This window comes from Phasianus colchicus, chromosome 3 (assembly GCF_987193195.1).
Source record: "Phasianus colchicus chromosome 3, bPhaCol1.hap1.1, whole genome shotgun sequence".
Taxonomy (NCBI): domain Eukaryota; kingdom Metazoa; phylum Chordata; class Aves; order Galliformes; family Phasianidae; genus Phasianus; species Phasianus colchicus.
Window position 1 is genome coordinate 61,110,608 of NC_143438.1, and position 21,746 is coordinate 61,132,353.

The following is a 21,746-nucleotide window of genomic DNA, read 5'->3' on the forward strand; positions in this document are numbered from 1 at the left end:
GGGGGTACAGGGCTCGGCGGCAGGGTGCAGCCTGAGCTCTCCTGTTGTGGAACTGATAGCGGACAGTAGTTGAAGTGGGCCAAGGGCTGGGTTCTGCGTTTTGGTCACAACAACCCCAGGCAACACTACAGGCTTAGGGAGGAGTGGCTGGAAAGCTGCCGGATGGAAAGGGACCTTGGCCTACTGATGGACAGCGGGCTGAATACAAGCCAGCAGTGTGCCCACGTAGCCAAGAAGGCCAACGGCATCCTGGCTTCTATCAAGAATGAAGTGAGTAGGAGTAGGGAAGTCATCCTGCCCCTGTACTCAGCACTGGTGAGGCCTCACCTCAAGTATGTGTTCAGTTTTGGGCATCTCAGTACAGAAAGGACATTGAGGTGCTGGAGCAGGTGCAAAGAAGGGCAACGAGGCTTGTGAAGGGCTCGGAGAATGTGGCTCTCAGAGGAGAGACCGAAGGAACTGGGGCTGTTCAGTGTGGGGAAAAGGAGGCTGAGGGGAGACCTTACTGCTCTCTTCCAATATCTGAAAGGTGCTTACAGAGGGAGCGGGGTTGGTCTCTTCTCGCTGGTGACAGGTGACAGGACGAGGGGAAATGGGCCTCGAGTTGTGCCAGGGTAAGTTTAGGTTGGATATCAGGAAACACTTCTTGACAGAAAGGATTGTTAAGCACTGGAATAGGCTCCCCGGTTGAGTCACCATCCCAGGATATGTTTAAAAACCATTTGGATGTGGTGCTCAGGGACATGATTTAGCGGGTTCTTAGGGTAGTACGGCCAGGTTGCAGTTGGACTTGATGATCTTTAAGGTCTTTTCCAACCTGAGCGATTCTATGAACCCAAAACAAAAGCTCACAGCACATTAACACTGCCGAGCGGTGAGCGCTGCAGCCAAAGGGCCCCGGCGTCCCGCCCCGCGGCGCCGCAGGGGTGGTCCTGGCGCGGCCGTCCCAGCAGTCCCAGCAGCGCGATGGCGGCCGGGCGGGACAGGGCTGTGTGCCTCCTGCGGCAGCTGCAGCGGGCGGCGTGAGTGCGGCCGGGCCGGGGGCCGAGGGGGCGGGCGGGGAGCAGCAGGGGGCGGCATGCGCCGTGCGTTCGGACGGCGTGGCCGAATGCCTGCGAGAGGCTCTGAGGGATACCTTCGGGTTTTCTGCCTTAGTTATACCTTTTAAACGTCACTTTTGTTTTTGTGTTGTGTTTTTTGTTTGTTTGTTGTTGTTGTTGTTTCTTTCCTGCTATCTAGGTGTCGGTGCCCGACTCACAGCCACACTTATTCCCAAGGTATGGTTTAAATCGTGTGTCTGAAATAATTCTATGTGAGACCATTAGTTACACATACTGCCTGGGTAGAGGGTGCATGTAACAGGTAGAAAAGAGAACAGTGAAAGCGTAAGGTGAGTAGTCTTTTATTTTGCAGCTGTACAATAAAAAAGATTTTTGTTGGAGAGATCCCATGTCTCCAGGTAAGCTGCAGTCAGCGTCTCCTGTCCTCCTTCCCCCTGCTGAAAGGCTGCACAGAAGCTGGCTGCTGCTGGGCATAGAGTCATACGGTCACAGTGTGTCCTGAGCTGGAGAGGACCCACACAGATCACTGAGTCCAACTCCTGACTCTACACAGAACCACATAAAAATCAAGCTGTCTGTGTGAGAGCGCTGTCCAAATGTTCTTTGAATTGTGGCAGCTTGGAGCCATGCCCACTGCTCTGTGCAGCCCGTTCCAGGCCCACCACTCTCTGGTGCAGACCCTTTCCCCATACCCCAGCTGCCCCCCCCCCCACCCTCGATGCAGTTCCATGCTGTTCCCTCGGGCCCTGTCCCATCACAGAGAGCAGAGCTCAGCGCTGCCCTCTGTTCCCTGTGGGGAGCTGCAGCTGCCATCAGGCCTCCCCTCAGCTTCTCTGCTCTGCTCTGGGCAAACCAAGGGACTTCAGGTGATCCTCACATAGCTTGCCCTCCAGACACTTCCCCATCTTTGTAGCTCTCCTGTGGACTCTTTTTAATAGTTGTGTGTCATGTTTACTAGACTCAGAACAGTTTATTCCATTTATTATTATAACTTCTTTTCCATTTGTCATGACATAAGTTGGGCTTTCCATTCCCAACCCTTCCTTCTTTTGCCTGAACAACTCCTGCATGTCTTCTTTGATTACACAACATGCCCTTCAGAGCTCTTCTCTCCCTTACTGCATTTCTCTGAAGCTTCTCACGCTGGACCACCTCCTTTGGCAAGTACAGTATCTACAGCTGGACAGTAGTTCTGCTGTCACCTGAGCCATCCCATCTTCACAACTACATCTGAGGGGGAAGATATGTATCTGTTATGCTTTAAAAAGAAACAAGTGAATAAAAAGGAGCTGTTCACAAAAGTGTGCTTTAATGTGGGGATTGCCATCTCAGACTTTTTATGCAGTCAGTCCAGAGGAGGTGAGTCACCTAGGTCAGGGTTCAGGAACGTGAGCAGGAGAAGCCACACTGGTGATGGAGGTGCCTTTGCAGGAGCTTCTGTTTTGGGAGTCCAAGTTAATAACCATGTGCTGTTTAATCTCCGTACGTTCTCGTTCCCCACGTTTTACTCTTAATACTCTAAGGGTACAATACAAGATAGAATAGATACAATTTCTGTAAGAATTGATATTTGGGGCTGTAATTTCAGTAATAAGTAGTTCTGACTGGTTTTGTTTCAGAATTATCATTGCCATTGTACATGTGGAAAAGCTAATATATGTTCAAGTAGTTATTTTGCCCAAGCAAGCTAGGCAAAAGCACAGCTGTGAAATACGATCTCATTTTTTTCTGCTTGATTACCTCTTCAGTCAGTTTAAACTAAACCCCTGTAACTAGAAATCTTAATCAAAAACGCTCTCTAAATTTTAGGCAGAAATTGGTTGTTCAAAGTAGCAAGATGATATCAGTTCCATACGTCTGTAAGTAACGGGAATTGGCTAGTGACTAGCAAAAATATATATATATATGTTGTTCATTGTGATTGTTGGCAGCACTGAGGGAAATGCTGCAGTTTTTGAACTCACCAAAATTCTTCCTGTAAGTTAAATTTTGCAAAAGAAAATAACAGTAGGTCACCTAGTATATCATCAGAAAGCAAGTGAGTAAATCTCTTGGACATGTTCTTAGCCTGTCAAATTAATGACTGGGAGTACAGCACATCCATGCTTCAGGAGAGGTCAAACATGTACAGCCTGGCAAGAGATGGCAATGAAAGTGCGGACAGCAGCTGGCCTGGGCTTGAATAGAATGCACATAAAGGATTTTAATACATCTATCTATTACTGTTGTGGGTCAGTGCTTCAGAGCACCCTGGAGTGTCTGTAAGACTCATTATGGCTTCATTCATTGGATCTGAATCCAAATCACATTTTTTTCAATTAATTAAGGCATGACTTCAGCTGGAAGAGTAGAATGCCTCATCTGATCCCTTCTTGGAGAAGAATGGGCTGTTTCAGTTGATGTGGTTTGTTTCACAGCATCAGGATATGCGAAAGAGAATTTTGTGAAAATTCATGCAGGAATGATATGGCAAAGAGAAGATATTATTGAAGTACTGTCCTCACAAATATATATTTTTTACTAAATAATGTTGATAGTAACATTGATTCATATAAAAGCTCTGTTTATTATTAGCTATGCATGCAGTTTCTTAATTTTCAGGCAAGCAGTTCAGTGTCACCTATAAGGTCAGGACCAGTAAGAAGTAAAAAGAAGTATGAACACCTATCATAATAGTTTCCACACGCTCAAAAGGCACTTTCAGTTCAGAGGTGTATGGAGGATGTCTCTTGTTTTTGTCATGCAAGTTGTTCTGAAGGTCAGCACATAGACCCTGCACATTTGTAACAACTCTCAAACAGTATGGAGCATTCTGTATGCCTTGCAGATACTCAGCTGTTCGTATTTATCATACATGCATAAATATTCATATATATGACAAGTTCTTGTGCAAATTTCCTGCTAACTTACTCAGTTTGTATAAGAAAGAAATCTTAAGGAATGAAAAACTATCTTGAATTGTATGAATCAAAAGAACTCAAATGATTCTATGATTCTAAGTACTGAGATCATTTAGCCACACCAGCAGCTGAGCACAAAATGGGTGTTACCCAGACAAGCAAAGATGACCTGTGCCTATGTTTTGGTGATTTTAAAATCAAAGAAATCTGTCATTTTTAGTATTGCTGAGGTAGAGACTGAGGTATTGCTGTAGAGACTGAGGTCATTATTTGTTCTTTAATTTTAATGTTTAATTTTCATTTCAGTTCCTGAACGGGCTACCCTGAGAAATACAGACTATGCATTTGAGGTAGATTTAATAATAAAGTAAATTTGATTTAAAAATAGTATGCTTTTTACTATCAAATATGGCATTTAACAAGTGCTTCATTAGTAAATATTTAAATTTCATTTTTATTGCTTGGGGCTTGATGACATGTCTTCACTTTTTCTAGAAAAAAAGTATGTTCTTTGTTTTGCAGATGGCCATTTCAAACATCCGATATGGAGAAGGAGTCACTAAAGAGATTGGCATGGTAAGCATTGTTAATGCAAATCCATTACTGGGGAAGAGTTATTTTCTAAAAGGCTGCTGGTGCTGACAGTCTATTTAATATGTGAAAGCTCATATATTGTGTATCTGAACCTCCACTGTATGCCCATGTATGTATGTATCTGCAACTCCTCTTTTCTTTAGCTATTATTCTTTCAAAAGTCTTAGAAGAAGCAACTGCTTTTCAAGGTTCCACTAAATGATTTAGCTGTTTTGGTGTACAATTCAAATAGGTGTGTGATTCAACACCGTTTGTTTTAATTTCATTGTTATTGTAGGACCTGCAGAATCTGGGTGCTAAAAGAGTTTGTTTGATGACAGATAGAAACCTTTCCCAACTGCCTCCTGTAGATGCAGTGTTGAATTCCTTGACAAAATCTGGTATAAACTTTCAGATGTATGATAACGTCCGGGTGGAGCCAACAGACCAGAGGTACTGCTTCTGACAGCACGTTTCTTAAAGGGGTGCTGAGGCTCTTTCAGCATGCCTTGCAGCTATTTGAACACCTCTTTGTGACCTATACACCAGCCTTAATTGTTTCCCCTGTGCTGTTATTCCCATGACTAATTGGAAAGCTTTCCTTGTTTTCCAAGTTTCCTGGATGCCATTGAATTTGCTAAAAAGGGGGAATTTGATGCCTATGTTGCCGTTGGAGGTGGGTCTGTGATAGACACCTGTAAGGCTGCCAACCTGTATGCCTCCAGCCCTACGTCAGACTTCTTGGATTATGTCAACGCTCCTATAGGGAAGGGAAAGGCTGTCACTGTGTCCCTTAAGCCACTCATTGCAGGTAAAGCAGTAGAGGTGCGTGTGGGGAGTGAGGGAGAAGAGAAAAGGATCAGTTCTGTGGTCTGTGCATGTTTCTACTGAAATCTGTTTGCTGTGACCTTCTCCCCTCCCTTTGGGCTTACTTTTCCTCTAGCTGTATTCAGCAGTAAATCTGCTGTTTGCTTCACAGATTTTGTCATTACTTGGTCTTGTTGAGCAGAGTGTGGCAACCTTTTTCCAAGAAAAGCAATCAAAGAGGCTATTTCTTTTGACCCATTGGCTTCCAATTGGGAATACTTCCAGGATTTCCTGGATCTTGCACTTGTGGTGGCACTATTATTGTATTTTTATTTACTTGTTGTGAATATTTGTTATCTATTAATTATTTGTTTTTATTTATTGGTTGTGAATGCCCCCTCACTGGAAGCATTCAAGGCCAGGCTGAATGGGGCTTTGAGCTACCTGGTCTAGAGAGAGGTGTCCCTCCCTAAAACAGGGGGTTGGAACTGCATGATCTTAAAAGTCCCTTCCAACCCAAACCATTCTATTTAATGATTTAATGATTTATTTTGTGTTAATAAGTATCATTTATTATATGTTGTCCTTGTTCTTTTTCAAAGTGCCTACAACAGCTGGAACTGGAAGTGAAACCACTGGTGTTGCCATTTTTGACTTCAAAGAGCTTAAAGTAAAAACTGGTAAGACTTTTTGTTTGCTATTCAAAACAATTTTTGTATCCCAATGTCTTCATCATTTCCTTGCCTTGAACAAGAGGGATACTGCCTGTCATTTCAGATGTCATTTCATTTGATTCAACTGCCACAGACAAATTTGAAGCTTAAAGGTTTCCTCCTCAAATTAAATTTATAGCATATTAACATAATGAAATGCCTGTGCAATACAGTGGATTACAGTTTGAAAGCAAACCAGGATACTAAAATCCTTCAAGTCTTTAAATGGCAGAAAATGTTAATAGCAAAGGAAATTTCTACTTACATTCGAGGTCAACCAACTGTTCCTTATTTCCTCTGTATTTTTCTGTCTGTTTTTAAGACTTATGCTTCTTTGTTTTGTAATTGCAACCAAATGTTCCCTTTCCTGACTTCTAAAACCTTGGGCCTGAGATGCTGTGCAAATAAAGGGCACTGTCTTCCTTTGACCTTTTCATCCCTGGAAAACAAGGATTACAGCTAAAATGTCATCTTAAGCTTCACAGCTATTTTGAGGTTTTATTTCAAAACATGTGGATTTTATATGCTATGTCTGCAGAGGCTGGGACCCAAACGTGTGTACTAGGGAGTTGTGACTGTAGCTTAGAGTTTTATAATCTATATGTAGTCAGTCAGTCTGTCTGCATGGCTCTCTCTCTCTCAGAGCTACATCTGTGTCACCTTAGCCATGATATAAAGGCAGAGATTACAAATCTGAGATACGATAAATATCAATTTATGGTGGAAACAAACCAGTCTTCCTCTGATTCCTAGAGCTGTTCACAAGAGATACAAATTTAAGAGCGATGTTGCAGATGTCGTTCAGCACAGATGTTTTAAAAGTGCAGTCTGCTCAAGGAGAGTGACAGAGAACACTGGTGGAGTTTACTTCAGGCAACAGTCTGTTATGGGGACTTCAGTAAGATTTAGATTCATAGATCTTGCTCTCCCTTCTCTCCCTTTGCTTTTCTCTATGTATTTTCAAATCATTTCCCTTCTTTATGTATTGAACATTAAACTTTTGTGGTCCTGTTTTGTTGTAAAAACTCTTTAACTCATTTCCCTCAAATACATTGCAGGTATTGCTTCAAGAGCCATCAAGCCAACACTGGGCATCATTGATCCTTTGCACACACTGTCTATGCCTGAGCGAATAGTGGCCAACAGTGGCTTTGATGTGCTTTGGTGAGTTTTCTGTGTAGGCTACTGCTTGATTTTATTGCAATTTTCTATTTTTGCTACAGTGGTTGTAGAAAAAGTGTACTTGAGGAGTAGAAAACGATCTTTTTTCTTCCTCTCTGTTCTTATTAAGGTGATCTGTTATACTTTCCTCTTAATTGTAATGTGCTTTTCACTTGTCAGAAAACTATCTTCAGCTTTAACCTACAGCTTTTAACTGCTCAAAGTACAGAGAAGTTTATATTCTGGGAGTCAGAACTTGTCTTGCTTCTGGGTGCTGCATGCATTAGAGTAATAGATGCGTAAGGAAACTGTGTGACTTCTCAAGCTTGGTGAGTTGTTCTGAGCTACAATGTCTAACGGCATTTCTTTGTAAACAAAGATAGTCTGTCTGTAGTTCGTACATCTAAGTGTAGCAGTGTAGGCAGTACATTTCATGTAACCAGATTTATGAGTATCTGGGAAATAAGACCTTTGGCAGCGGGCTCTCCCACTTAAATTCATTGTTTAATCTTTCTTTTAGCCATGCTCTTGAATCGTACACTGCTCTTCCATACAAGATGCGCAGTCCTTGCCCCTCAAATCCAATCAACAGACCAGCTTACCAAGGCAGCAACCCCATCAGTGATGTCTGGGCTCTTCATGCTCTACGCATTGTAGCTAAATATTTGAAAAGGTAATACCTTTATCAGCCATCCCTCCTCACAGAATATTTAGTCTTCAGTGCTCAAAAAGAAGAACTTGAGTTTTAGTTTGAAGTAATGAATTAGACCTACATTTTCTACCTTTAATTCCTCCTGAATTAGGATTACTCCTGTAGAGTTAGCTTTTTAATGCTTCTCTGGATCTATTTTAGAAGTCCTCAATAAAAAGTATTTATAGTCACTCAGTTAATATGAGAGAAAAAATCATGTTTTTTTGAAGAATTCTCTTTCTTTGACATTGTAAGGAGAATATGTAGCAAACTGAATAAGACATAATGCTGGTGTCATTTTCATGGCTTTCAGTGTAAATTAATATGCACATGCATCCATCGAGAAGATAACGACATTCACTTAACTACGTGCAAAGTTATGTTTTTACTGAAAACTAGTTAATGCCTTCAGTTTAAATTAAGTTTTGACTTAACTGGGAGTTGGATTTGATCCTTACCAATGAAGTTTTGGTCTGTATAAACCTTTGGTCTGTATAAACTTTTATATACAATGTAAGTTTATGTTAAAGATCACTATGTTATTTTGTTAAAGACTTTTTACAATACCTGGCCATTCTAAATGTTTTCTGTTGTTCTATGGAACCTATTCCTGAGACTTTTTATCCATCCTGTTCACTTCTACAAGTAACCTGATGTGAGGGAAGGCAGGGAAGTTTGACAGATGGTAGGGTTTAGAGCAGCACCAATTGAGATAGTCCTGGATCTGGCACATGGGGTTGTCTAAATTCTTTGACAGAATTGTTGAAACCACCACTAAATTGGATGCAGCTAATTTCACCCTATTTACTCAGTTTTTGGCAAAGTGAAATGGCCTTCGCTGAAGCAGTTTGATCTTCTGATCAGGATTGTTCTTTGGCTGAAGTGACAAACTGATCCCATTTTCAGGATTTTTCTCTCAGCTTATCTGGAAGATTTTTTCTAAATCTGTAGAGAAACTGGTTTTTTCCCTTCTCTGTCCTTCCATGTTGTACAGAGCCATCAGAAACCCTGAAGATCGTGAAGCAAGAGCCAACATGCACCTTGCAAGTGCTTTTGCTGGTATTGGCTTTGGCAACGCTGGCGTTCATCTCTGGTGAGTACAGGAAATGTTAATCCCTTCACAGACATTGCTGCCTTTTTTTCCAGGGTATATGATAAGACACTGTTGCATACTGCTGCTTATCTCAGGGAGAGCCATATGTTGTGAGACGTTGATAGTTCTTGGCGTGTACATGTATGAAGGTTGTGTATTCTGGCTTGTGATATTCAGTTCAATCTTGAGAGATTTCCAAAACATAGTCATAACCAAAACGAGATTTCCAAAACCTGACCATAAAAGTAAAACTACACAGCTAAAATGTTGAATCCTGTGTCAGCTGCTTTGCAGTCAAGCAGCACTGAAGTAGTCTTATGCCATTCCTGAATTGCTGCAATTGGCAGAGTTTGCCCATGGGTCAGGTGTTCAGCAGGTTGAAATCAGCTGTAGTAATATTGTAATGTAAACGAGTTTCATATGGAAGAAAATCTCAGACAAGCAAAGCTGAAGCCTGAATTATTAAGAGTCTTTCTTTTCATTTCTCTTAGTTGAGCAAGTCCACTCTTTAGTTATATTTTAACAACATAGTTTATTTTTCTCATGCAGGGTGATCAGGTGGGGGTGTAAAATTTGTTATTTTTGGCATGTTTGCATTACTTTAGTATCTGAGCATCTTTTCATTGAGTCAGTAGAGTGATACAAGAACTTCACACTCACAGTGCAAGGAGCTGCTGCTTTTGCTGTTTTCACAGCTGGGTTGCTAGGGTGCAGAAAGTGAGGGTTATCTGTACCCGATATCCATACTGTATCTGTGCCTAACATCCTTTGTGTGTCTGTGTCTAAGAGACTTGCATACAGAAGGCTGACTGCACAAGGGACTGAACATACATTTTCCAAATACCAGGCAAGTTGCCCTAATTTCTTTCTCTCTATTCTCTGTTCCAGCCATGGAATGTCTTATCCTATTTCTGGTTTGGTGAAAACTTATAAACCAAAGGATTATAATGTGGATCACTCTTTAGTGGTAAAACTTGATTCATTTTTGTTTTCTTATTATACATTTCAATTCCCTGTTATCTCACATTAATGAGTGCCAAAGCACATTGAAAATGCAAATAGATGTGCTATTGATGTGTTTGTATATGTACACATATATCTATATAACTTTTATTTTTATTTTTTTCCAGCCACATGGCCTTTCTGTGGTGCTGACATCCCCAGCAGTGTTTGCTTTCACAGCACAGGTACATCCTGAGCGGCACTTGGAAGCTGCAGAGATATTAGGTAAGGATCTCTATGGATTCAACTTGCTTATATTTACAAAAATTGTTCCAAAATGGCTTTTGGAGAGGGAAAAAAAAGAGTGTGGAAGCAATTGTAGTGGCTGTTGTGGAGTTTTTCTGTTCAAAAAACAAATGTTGATTTCTGGAGTCTAATTTTTTTGTATTGAATAGTGTAATTAGAGAAGCAAGCTGGAGAACTCTGCTTTTTGGCTAAAAAACTAGAAAGCTGACATGAACTATAGATAACTGTGTAAATCAACAGAGCATAACTGCGATTGGTGTCTCTCAGTGCTTTATAGTTACTGTAGCATTGATACCATAAAACAAACTGGTACTCAGGTGCATCTGTTACCTAAAAGGAAGTATTTTGCCTAACAAATTCCCTCCTGTTGCAATGAATTAGGACAGTGATGTTCTGGATCTCTCCTGCTCTTTTTGAGAACAAACTGTAACTGTGGCTTTCAGTCCTTCTAATGTAGGCCTAAGCTTATTTGTAGGTGATGGAATTTCTGAGTGGACAGCTTCAAGGGAAAGCACTGAGTAGCTGTTCTGCAGTCACATCTGTGGTGGCTCAGAAGAGGGATTTTCTGCTTCTTACCACAATAAAAGTAAATGTTGCAAGCTGACAACACATTTAAAAATTACATTTTCATACAGCTCTTCGTAAATCTGTGCAACCCATTGCTGGAAGGTGTCCTGGAGATAAGATACTCTTCATTGCACCCCCAGCATAACTGTGTATAATAAACTAGCTTTCAGCTGTGTATTCCTGGAGCTGTTACCAGTCTAGCTGTGGCAGCATGGCTCTCCCTTGGGCTATTTTATTTATATCTAAGGTCAGCTTTTCTGCCTGTGCTACATTCTGTGTTGTAGCTAAACTGCTGCTAATGCCCATGCTTGCTATCTTAAGCAGTGAGCAATCACAGTCACATGCAGAGCAGTGTGGACAGCAGAGAGAAAGTGGGTAGGGCAACTCTCCTGGTATTTGGAAAATCTGTATTCAATCCCTTGTATGGTCAACCTTCTGCATGCAAGTCACAACAATCCAGTCACGTGTACAACTTCCCTGCACGAGTAATCTGAAGGCATCGTGGGTTTCATCAAAGAGTGGGACTTTTGTATATGAAAATATCATGGTCACATTAATAAGGACATGAGATATGAAACATGGTCAGAAAAAATAGATTGGTGGGGAGGGATTAATTCAGATTATTTTTTAATTGCTGATTATGAAGTTTGTTCAGACTTCCTCCAAAGTATGCAGTCCTGTCTGTGCTCAGAAACAGAATGCAGATGTAGCTGGAATCATATGCAAAGCTACAAAATGCCTGTGTTCCTATAGCAATGACATTCAGCTCACATAAAGCAGACTAAGAAAATGTTGTTGGAAAACTGGCCTGCACAGTGCACATCAGAGGATTTGATCTCTGGCTCACTGATTTTAAAAGTAGGAGTGAAAAAGCAGTTCCTTTAGGTTTTGTGGTATGAACGGCTGCCAGAAATTCTGCCTCTAAAAGCTCCATTAATTTTCTCAATAGAAATTTAAACTATGTTAGTGCCTGCCACGCTATAAAGTGACTGACTTTGCTGAGATGACACATGGAAATGAACTTGTTAATTCCCACCTGGGCTATTTACTTTTTATTCAAGTCTGGAATCCAGCTGACTCCAGTAGCTAATTCAAATCTGTCACATTGCCAAATGCAGTGACTAAGAAAGTATTTTATAACGTGGAGAAGATTACTAAATAGTTATGTTGTATGAATGTGCAGCTGTGAATTTGGGTACAGCCAGAGAAAGCTTAGTACCCCCCTGGGAGGATTCTTAAACAGTTGAAGTAGGCATGTGTGTGGCCAGATATTTGCGGAGTGCCATCAAAGGCTGATGGGTCCTTTAGGATGATCAAAAAAGAAAGTAACAGAACTGCAGCAGTGTTTTGAAACTCTCCTTCACATCTACTTTTTGCCTCTGTTCCTTTCCCTTTTCACTTCACTATCTGAAGATACTGGATTGCCTTTGTGTTCTAATTACTCCTCTACAGCAAAACTCGGGGTAAAATCAGGTAGCATGGCATAATTCCAGTAGAATAGTCTTTGAACCAGACTCTGCCATATGTTATTTATCAAGTTCTCCCAGACAGTCTATACTGCAGTATACTGCCACTATTGCTACCCAAACATCTGAGCTACTCAAATGAGCTTGTTGCTCTCCTGTTCCCTCTTGAACTGCATGAGGATCACAGAAAATATTTTTGCTGTAGCTATGTTGTGTTCTTACTCACTCTCTCAGTATGGTGCTTGGACCCAGCATAGTTCTTGTGTAACATCATTGAGGTTACGCAGAGAATAAATTTGGCTCATCTTGCTTGGGAAAGAGGACATATGGAAGAAGCTGTCTTCTATTTGGACATATAATTTTTAATTTAATACAGTCCTGACCATTCATTGCAGAAAGGGGAGCAAGCTATTCCATAAGAAATAACAGTAATCTTTCATTTTATATTGAAACTTCCATTGCTGTTCAGCAGATGTTTCAAATATACCAGTTCCTCTTCTTCAATTCTGCACTGCTCTACACATCAGCACACGTTCAAACTTTAGGATTGATTTAACCCACTAAACACTGCCCTGCCATCTCCTGGTTTTTTCAGCCCACACACTCTCGTCCTCTCTTTGAAAGCGTAATAGAACAGAACAGGCAGTAGAGAATTGCCTGCTACTGGTTTCCTCATCCTCTAGATGTCAGCAAACTCAAGGCCTGAAGTAAAACTAGCATTTGGCACACTGTCCATAAAAATAAATACCACTGACGTTCATGTGCTAGCTGCTTTCCTCCCAGCAGTTAGTCAGACTGAAAAGTGCTTCTCCCTGTAAGCACAGAGGGAGGGGAAGTTAACTTCATGTGGCAGTTAGTCCTTTTGGCAGCAGTTACCTGCTTCTCCCGCTCTTGTTTTATTTTACTTTTTACAGATTATTCCAACTTCCGAATGAAGACTGATTCCTCTTCTTACTACGTGTTGCTTTTAGAGCAGTGACTGTAATGTATGGATATGTATTCAGCTGATATTATGATTAAATTAAGTCCAGAACAGGCTTCCTCCTCTCTCTCCACCCTACAGTCAAGGCATTATGTCTTATTTTAGGAGCTGACATCCGCACTGCCAGAATCAAAGATGCGGGGTTGATTTTGGCAGACACGCTCCGGAAATTCCTGTTTGATCTGAATGTTGATGATGGCTTAGCTGCAATCGGTTATTCTAAAGCAGACATCCCTGCATTAGTCAAAGGCACTCTGCCTCAGGTAAGACAGAAAGTAAAAGTTTTACTTGTCAAATAAAATAGATTTAAAAAAAAAAAAACAGAAGTGTTTCTTTCCAAGCAAATGTGATTTCTAATCCTACATGAAAACAACTGCAGTGGAGAAAATGAGGCGTAGTCTTTTCTCTGCATAGTTTCAGTTTTTAATTTTTGGTGAGATGAAGTGCATGCTGCATTCTGTTCTTTGCACGGATTCAGTCTCAGATGGATTTATATTTCATTTATTGTTCTCTCACAGCACTGATTAATTGTGCTTTGTAAAACAAGATGATCTAGTAGTTTCTCAAACCTCATTTTTGGATATGGGATGTACCACAATGCAAATGTATTTGTATTCGTTAATACCCACACAGGTAGTCCATACAGCTCAGTCTTTGATAAACTTTTCTTTCATCTTGCAGTAGGCTTTCTTCAGAAGCAGCACACACCCATTCATGTTGGCCAGGCAGCACGTTGCAACTGGTGCTGCTAATAAATCTGCAGCATCCATTCCATGCTGTGAATTGCAGGCTGCAGGCTGGGAACTGTGTTGGGACAAACATCTGTACTCCAAGTTAGAACAGAAATTTGTTTTCCTTTCTAAGTGAATTTGCTGAAACTGATCCTATTCACAACACAGTAGTGAGTCTAACTAGCAAAGAACATCATGTCCTAGGGCGGAAAATGTGGCGGGTTCTGTGTGCAATTTGAGAGGGAGATGAGGAAAGCTGAAAGCAGGAGGTAGCAGCATAGCCCACCTACCCTGCAAACCTGCCAGGGGAAGCTGAAGGGTTGCTGACCCACGGATTGGGGCATTATTGGCACACAATCGCTCATGGTTGGCACTGTACCAGACTTCCCTGAGTCAGAAGGGAGGAGCCGAGGCCTCGCTGTCCTGGCATCGGTGCATAGCAGGCTTGTGTGGAGGCAGTGCTGGTGCTCTGTGCTGACCAGAGATGAGGAAAGAGATATCGGCTGTACCTGCAAAGCTACTGTTGTGGGTAGAGCTAAAGTGTGCACGAAGCTACACTTTTCAGACTCATCACAGCTCATGCTAGTCACGGTGGTTGCAAACTGTACCTCAGAGGTGACTTCCTCTCCGTGGTGGCCCAGCATTGCAGATAGGAACCTCACACTGTGCTGCCTGGTCTCCCCTGAGAAAAATCAGTGTGCTTACAGGGATGGATCCACCAGGCACATATCAAAACAAGTTGTAGCAGGAGAAACTCCTTTTTGCCAAAGTGACAGCATTCACCTAGAGACTGCTTTGCTGAGAAACAGTGCCTTCCTGCTGTGTTTATGCAGGTGGCTGTAAATCTCCCCAGTGCTTCTGTAAATGTTAAATTCATTGACTATTGAAAGCATAAAGTTACTAATCATAACCGTACAGCTCCCTGGTCTTTCAGAGATGTTGTAATTTGAAAATATCAGTCCCTAAAGATTGATCTCCTCATTTCAGTGCTGGCAAATGACTTTTAAAATGGACTCTATTCATAGAATACCACCCAGCAGCATATACAAGTCTGTGACTGGCAAGACCCATGTTTGAAGTACTTGACTTTGCAGCTGAATTGCTTTTTAATCTTGCTTCTATGTGTTTAATTACAAGCAATTTTTACGTAATGAATTCTTGAAAGTACGGTACAATTGATGATGCTTCAACCTTAATTACTTGATTACTTACTTGCAAAACTTTGTTATTCTCTGTGAAGGACACGAGCACAAAGACACATCATTCAGCCACACACTTAGCTGCTCTTTGATTCAATTTGTTGACAACCTTCTTTAATCCCATTTTTCTTTCATCTTGCAGGAGAGAGTGACTAAATTGTCACCACGTCCCCAAACAGAAGAAGACTTATCTGCCCTTTTTGAGGCCTCCATGAAGCTTTATTAGCTTAAACACTACGCTCAGATGCGTGCTCTTTTCTAACACAAAGGTAATTTCTTACAGATAGGGAGATTTAATTTTTTTTTAGAGAATGGAAGAACTTAGGTGTCTTCCAGTCCTATTCCATTGTGCACTGCCAAAAGATCAAGGAATTCATCTTTAACTAAACCACACTTTGAAATGAAGGCTCGATTGTGTTTTTCTTTGCTCAGTAGGCTGTGGTATTACTTGCATAAAGGTTGAATCAAACATCTAGCTTTACTGAAAGCTTTCTTGTGCTTCAGAGGTGGTTAAAGGTGAAAATAGTCCCTAAAGGGTATTCCAGAACATTTAATAAAATACTGTTTTTATTTCAATTGTCTGTAATTTTACTAGGAAGCCATGCTATTTATGAAATAGTTGGGATCACTTTAATTAAGGAGGATCAGTTCCCTTGCAGAAAATGTCAAATTGCTGTATTCTGGACCACTTTATCATCTTTTATCATCTTGCTTCACCAGAAAGACTTTTGAAGGGACTAGTTTTCTGTTTATAAGGAAAAACATACATACTTATTGCACATTTGGAAGAGGCTTCCACAGATTTTGCTTTGGGTTAAAGTTTTGAAAATTATTTTCAGTTATTTGTCTTTTCTTTAAAGATGTATCTAAATTATGCAGAGAAGGAGCAAATACAGAGTAAAGCATGGTTGCACACTCAGCAGGAACCACGTAACAGCAAGACATCATCCATCACAGTCATTTTGTCTGTGTTCCCCTTTCCTGCTGTGTTCTGTGGAAAGAAACTACCAACCGTATCTTGCTTCTGTGGGAAAGAATTGCTTCTGCTGAACTTCTGCAGATGCTGCCATTCGGAGCACAGCCACCAGCTTGAGGAAGTGGCACTGCGCTGTGGTTCACTATTAACAAGTGGTGGTGTAGCATATGGCTGTGAGTGCCCCACTGGGAGTGCTGGTTAGATGTGGGAATGAGTGTGCACGTTCAGAGCAGTTAACCAGCTGGTTGGTTGTCAACTGAGAAAGGGAAGTGGGAAAGGGAGAAACAAAACTAAAATTTTAATATTATTAATATATATATTTTTTAAGTGTACATGGTTGTGTGTGCAGTTCATTTAAATCAGGTTCTGCTTTATGTTGGACCGTTTCAGCATCAGATACGTGCAGTGAGCGCAGTACAAGACAAATGCAAGAATCCCATAATCTCTGGTGTTCCCATTTCTGTCTGCTAGGAAGAGAGCAGCTCTGCAGTCTGTCTGTTAAAGCTGAAGGCTCTGTACGTACACATTTTGTGCTTTTGTGTTGATCTGCTTTTGTGTTGATAGCATTAACCTAGGATCTGAAGACAGGTAGGTCCTGGATGTTGGCATCAGGTCTGTTAAAGGAGGTGGGTGGCTGCTGGTTGAAGACCAGAGATAGTCATAACAGCAGAAGAGATTTAGTGGGCATAGAGACTGCACTGCCAAAATGCCTCACCCTGTTCTGGAAAGCACATGTACTTCCCATGTCCTCCTGAATCTTGTCCTCTGAAATTGTCCAGAGGAAACTCTATCACAAAGGCTTCCTTCATAATAAGTGGCAAGGGATTCATTTTATTGTATTCTGTAAAGCTGCTATATTTGTACTATTCTGTACTGAGAAAATCTGGTCTTTGTCTTTGAACATGTCTGTATTTTGCACGTGAACATGGCATTTCTGTAGGAGTGGGGGGTGAAATTGTAACTGTAAGTACCCAGTGATGGCTGGGCATTTGTGTGACACCTGAGTGACCAATTCCACGTGGGACTTCTGTTATGGCTCTGCCGAAGACCTGCAGGATACATCTATTTTTGCCTTGAGATGATACTGGAACACAAATAATGAACATTATTGTGCTTGCTATAAACACAAGATTATTTGGAAACATTTGAGAGCGAGTTTGACTCTGTCCTGTTAACTTCAATCTTAAAAAGTAACAACTATGAACAAGAACCATTCAGGAAAAAAAACTTTAGTTAGCTTCAGAGTGCATAGGGACTCCTCCTACCGGGTTGTCTGCTTGGTGAACTCAGCAGTCCATAGCCACAGGTGACTACTGAAATGAATATTGGAGGAATTCCAGAAATAATGGCACCCCAATCATTGCACTTTAATTCTCCGGACATTTGGGAAGCTTTCTGTATGCTCTGCTCTTTGTAGTCAGTATTTAGTTTCAGGAAATACTAGGATTTGGACTTTTATCATGAAATATGTAGTATGTTATATTTGTTAGCAGTAGAGTATGATTGATTTCTTCCATTTCCCTGTGGAATCACCGTTTTACTTTCTGACTTAAATAGCTAAAAATACACAGTGGGTTTTGTCAGTATTTACAAGGGCTGCTCTGAAAGTAGTGCCTCCTATTTCATTATATTGACCCATGACATCAGAGGCAGATGATGGTGATATGGCAGCAGAGGCTGAAGGTTCCCACCAGTACTCCATTACATGTTGTTGCTGTATGGCAGATGGCAGCAGAGGGGTGGTCTGACAAAATGGCCTCTGATATGGAAGTGCATATGAAGCAAAGGTGTGTTGTGGAATTCCTTCGTGCGGAAAAAAAATGCACCAACTGACATTAATTGACACTTGCTGAACATTAATGGAGACCAAACAGTGGATGGGAGCACAGTGAGGCAGTGGGTGCTGTATTTCAGCAGTGGTGACACTGACAGAGGATCACCTCCACTGGTGCAGGTATTTACAGCTATGGCATGCAGGCACTCTCCCCTGACAGAGTACTCAGAGCTTGCAGAGTTGCTGCTTGGTGTCAGTAGAAATGGGGGCAGTTTGTACAACACTTTGTCCAGCCCCTGGTCCTTTCCCTCTTCCCATTTCAGTGCTTACTATCCCAGCAGTTAGAGCAAAAGAAGAAAAAGCAAAAAACAGGTAACTAGTATGGCTAAATCTCTGAAAACTCTCACAGTTGTCCTGTATGAATAGAAGTGGAAGAAACTGCAGGTAAGTCTTTGTGAATGCTCATCCCTCATTGCATTGTGCTCACTTCAAGGCAGTGTGCCAAAGCTGTCATCTTCTGTCTTGTGGTTGGTCTTCCATCCCTCTGAGACTTGAAAAATGGATGAGGTAGAGTGTTACTTAAAAGTCGCACAGCAAAGCTATCTCTAGGCACTTTCTATAACCCCCAAGTAAATCTGCTTAAGCACCGCAGAGCTACAGGACGTGTGCAGTATATTTTGGCCTTTAGCATCTCCAGCCTCATAAATCCATCACTGTGCTCAATACCTCTGTGGAGAAGAGAAAGGGCAACACGATGCAGTACAGCAAAAGCCTAAAAGTATAGTCTGCATTTTGCCTCAGACCACCACTGTGTACTTTCTAAATAAAAAGGCACTTAATTTAAATTCAAAGTAGTTGTTAAAAACACCAGCAAGTGAATAGGGAATACTGATCATTTTCCCTTGTGATAGGACAAGAAATGGTTTTAAACTAAAAGAAGGGAGATTTAGGTTAATTGTTAGGTGGAAATTCTATACTCAAAGGGTTGTGAGGCGCTGGCACGGCTGCCCAGTGAAGATGTGGTGCCCCATCCCTGGAGGCACTCAGGGCCAGGCTGGATGGGACCCTGGGCACTGAGCTGGTGGGTGGCAGCCCTGCCCACAGCAGGGGGCTGGGACTGGGTGGGCTTTGAGGCCCCTTCCAACACAAAGCATTCTGTAATTAATTCTGTGATTCTATGATATGTCACAGTGATTGTGGCTATGAAGTTGTACATGAGATCAAGCAGAGGCTTACTCCTTTGCTCTGAATTTCTCAGTGAAACTGACACACAGAAAAAAAAGAAAAATAAAGACATATCACCATGAAAGCTTCAGTTCCCTTAAGTTCTCTTAAATGCAGAATTTCAGACTGCAGTTTTATATTTTGCCAATTTGGGTCTCCCATTAGGAAAAAGAAAGCCATTTTCTCTTTTCACCATTGTGCTGAGACAGCTATCACAAGGGAGCTAGTAGAAACAACATGCAGCCAAATAATAACAGTAAGAGAAAGGATCATCTTGACACAGCTCAGTGGAATGTTTATTCACTATTCACGCCCTTAATTTAACTGGTTTCCTATGAATAGCAGAGGGAAATTAAAAAAAAAAAAAAAAAAAGACTTGCCATGAAGAGGCTCAGCCATGTAAAAGCAGAGGAGTTGTGGCGTATCCTTTCAAGGGTGCTTGACATTGACATGGCCTGGTTCTGCTATTGATGTGGGCAGCACAAGTCAACTTGTACAATCACAGACTCATTAAAGTTGGAAATACCACTAAGATCATCTAATTGCAGCCATCAACCCATCAGTACCATGCTCACTAACCCATGTCGCTCAATGCAACATCTCCCCTTTTCTTGAACACCTTCAGGAATGGCAGGTAACTCCACCACCTCGCTGAGCAGCCTGTTCCAATGCCTCAATCCAGCAGCAACAGGAACCATTCTGTTTACAGCTCCCTTACATGTTTAATTTGATCTAAGACTGCTGTATCATGAAATATATATCATAGCACAAACATGAATTTATCGATGTGGAACAACTTCTCTGTGTTCACTGACTTGTAGCGACTTTGACCCACTTTAACAATATGCTGGAGTTTTTCATGGGATGTGCTATCTGAGTGTTTGACCATACAGCCTTAAATTAGCAACTTGACATTGAAATGCTGATTTACACCTGCAGTCAAATAGATAACACATGTTAAAGACCGATTGTCAGCAGCTCCAATACATTATTGCTTCATTCTGTGTCATTGTCACTTGCCTTTATGCAATTTAAGGACAGCATTGTGTGGCATTGTTGGTATCCTATGGACACAGCTGTAGGGGGCTGACACTTTCTATGGAGTTTGTCATCTATCTAAAGCTGACATCACCTTCAAAAAATCCCTGTCAGCGTTGGGATGTTTAAGTGTTGCTCTATGTTCTAAGGCCACATTGGAAATAAAGAAGAAGCTTCTTTTGCAGGCATAAAAAACAGTTAACATTGAATAACTCCCGTTCTGACCTTTTCACCCCAAGGAAGATTAATGGTCATTTAGATCAGATCTTGCCCTTGATTGCGGGTCTGAGTGCTGCAAGGATTCAGACAGACAAAGAAAGCCTTTTCCCCTCTGGTCACCAGCCCAGACCTGCAGTGTGTCTCCAGTGACCATGAGGTGGCCGTTCAGCCATTTGTGTGCAGGAGTTGGTGGCTGTAATCCATTTTCCAAGAGACCGGTCGCTGTCACTGCGTGCTTATCGGAGCAGTGAGAAATGGGAATTCCCACAGGCGGCACTGAATCACGTTTGCTTCACACTACTAAAGCCTCGCAGGCTGTATAACTCGTTCCAGTTCTCAGTCCTTCTCCAGAGTCACCTTTCCAAGCAGGGAAGGGCTGAAGCCGCATCCACGCTATGTGTGTGAGCAGCGGCACTCTTTCCTTCCCTAGAGGGCTTCAACCTCCGCTCCCACTCCCAGAGCACAAGGGTTCTATCAGGACACACTCACAACTGCGTTCCTGGCTTGTCCCTCTGCTTTTCTCTCTCCCGTTTCTCTCTGTGCACTGTCCAGGTATGGTTTGTGCTCCAGGCGGGAGCTTTGCAGGGAAGGCTTTGCTCTGGAGCTGCCAGGTCAGCGTGTGAAGCGGTGATGACATCCTGGCAGAGCAAATAGCACATCCTTCAGCCTTCATGCAGCCATCTCCACTGTTCGGTTGCCAGCATGGTCATGCTGATGTAATTCGTACCTACTATATTTGTATTTTAAATGGAAGTTCTAAAACCAGAACTACTCTGTTATTAGAAGTGAGCACAGAGCTCAGGGACAGATTTTGATAGTACAGTAACCATTTCTGACTTCTGGTGTCAGAGGAAATAACAATCACTGACTGTAATGGCAGCAATGGCAGCTATGGGAGCTGCCCAGCAGGGCTGAGCCAACCGCACCAACCTCTGCTCAGCAGTGGCATGGGGCAGCTGGTGGATGGGGAGGGCCCAGCATGTTGTGCTTCAATGGAAACATCTGCATAGCAAACAAGGCACTGGTAAATTCACCTTTGTACTGACATAGGTATACAGGACAGCTGAGACACTGAGCTTAACTATAAAACTGTGGTTACCAACCAGAGGACAAAAAGTTGAAAGAAAGGGCTGAAATTGAGGAGTCTGTATCTTACTTTTTGGTCAGAATGAGAGGAAATAGAAGTGTTGGATTTCAGGGGAATGCCTAAGCCGAGCTTAAGCACTATGCAGTTACTAAGTTTGCCACGTGTAGCCTCACCATGAGCACTGGGTGCAGTTTGGCCACAGTATAAGGAATACATACAACTATTAGAGAGCATCC

At 41.9% G+C, this 21,746-nt stretch overlaps 1 protein-coding gene across 5 annotated transcripts; it reads left to right on the plus strand.

The window, feature by feature from the left end:
* Positions 1–30: 30 nt before the first annotated feature.
* ADHFE1 (alcohol dehydrogenase iron containing 1) lies at positions 31–18,345 on the plus strand. 5 transcript variants are annotated; one of them, XM_031604893.2, is made up of 15 exons: positions 288–1,022; positions 1,240–1,277; positions 4,268–4,311; positions 4,484–4,537; positions 4,833–4,987; positions 5,149–5,345; positions 5,944–6,021; positions 7,113–7,218; positions 7,736–7,888; positions 8,901–8,999; positions 9,888–9,966; positions 10,130–10,226; positions 13,368–13,525; positions 15,335–15,461; positions 16,559–18,345. In XM_031604893.2, the coding sequence occupies exons 1-14, from the start codon at positions 967–969 to the stop codon at positions 15,416–15,418; spliced, it is 1,398 nt and encodes a 465-aa protein (XP_031460753.2). In that variant the 5' UTR covers positions 288–966; the 3' UTR covers positions 15,419–15,461; positions 16,559–18,345. The 5 variants fall into 5 exon arrangements, with proteins under 5 accessions (XP_089993775.1, XP_089993776.1, XP_031460753.2 ...); XM_031604892.2 differs by lacking the exon at positions 16,559–18,345 and adding an exon at positions 16,053–16,519; XM_090137649.1 differs by lacking the exons at positions 288–1,022; positions 16,559–18,345 and adding an exon at positions 31–270 and having other exon boundaries at positions 15,335–16,041.
* The last annotated feature ends 3,401 nt before the right edge of the window (positions 18,346–21,746 follow it).

Excerpts from the sequence above, each read along its gene's own strand:
- ADHFE1 (XM_031604893.2), top strand. The coding sequence starts at position 967 with ATGGCGGCCGGGCGGGACAGGGCTGTGTGCCTCCTGCGGCAGCTGCAG. Across the intron at positions 4,538-4,832 it reads TCACTAAAGAGATTGGCATG|GACCTGCAGAATCTGGGTGC; the intron begins GTAAGCATTGTT and ends TTGTTATTGTAG. Across the intron at positions 9,000-9,887 it reads AACGCTGGCGTTCATCTCTG|CCATGGAATGTCTTATCCTA; the intron begins GTGAGTACAGGA and ends TCTCTGTTCCAG.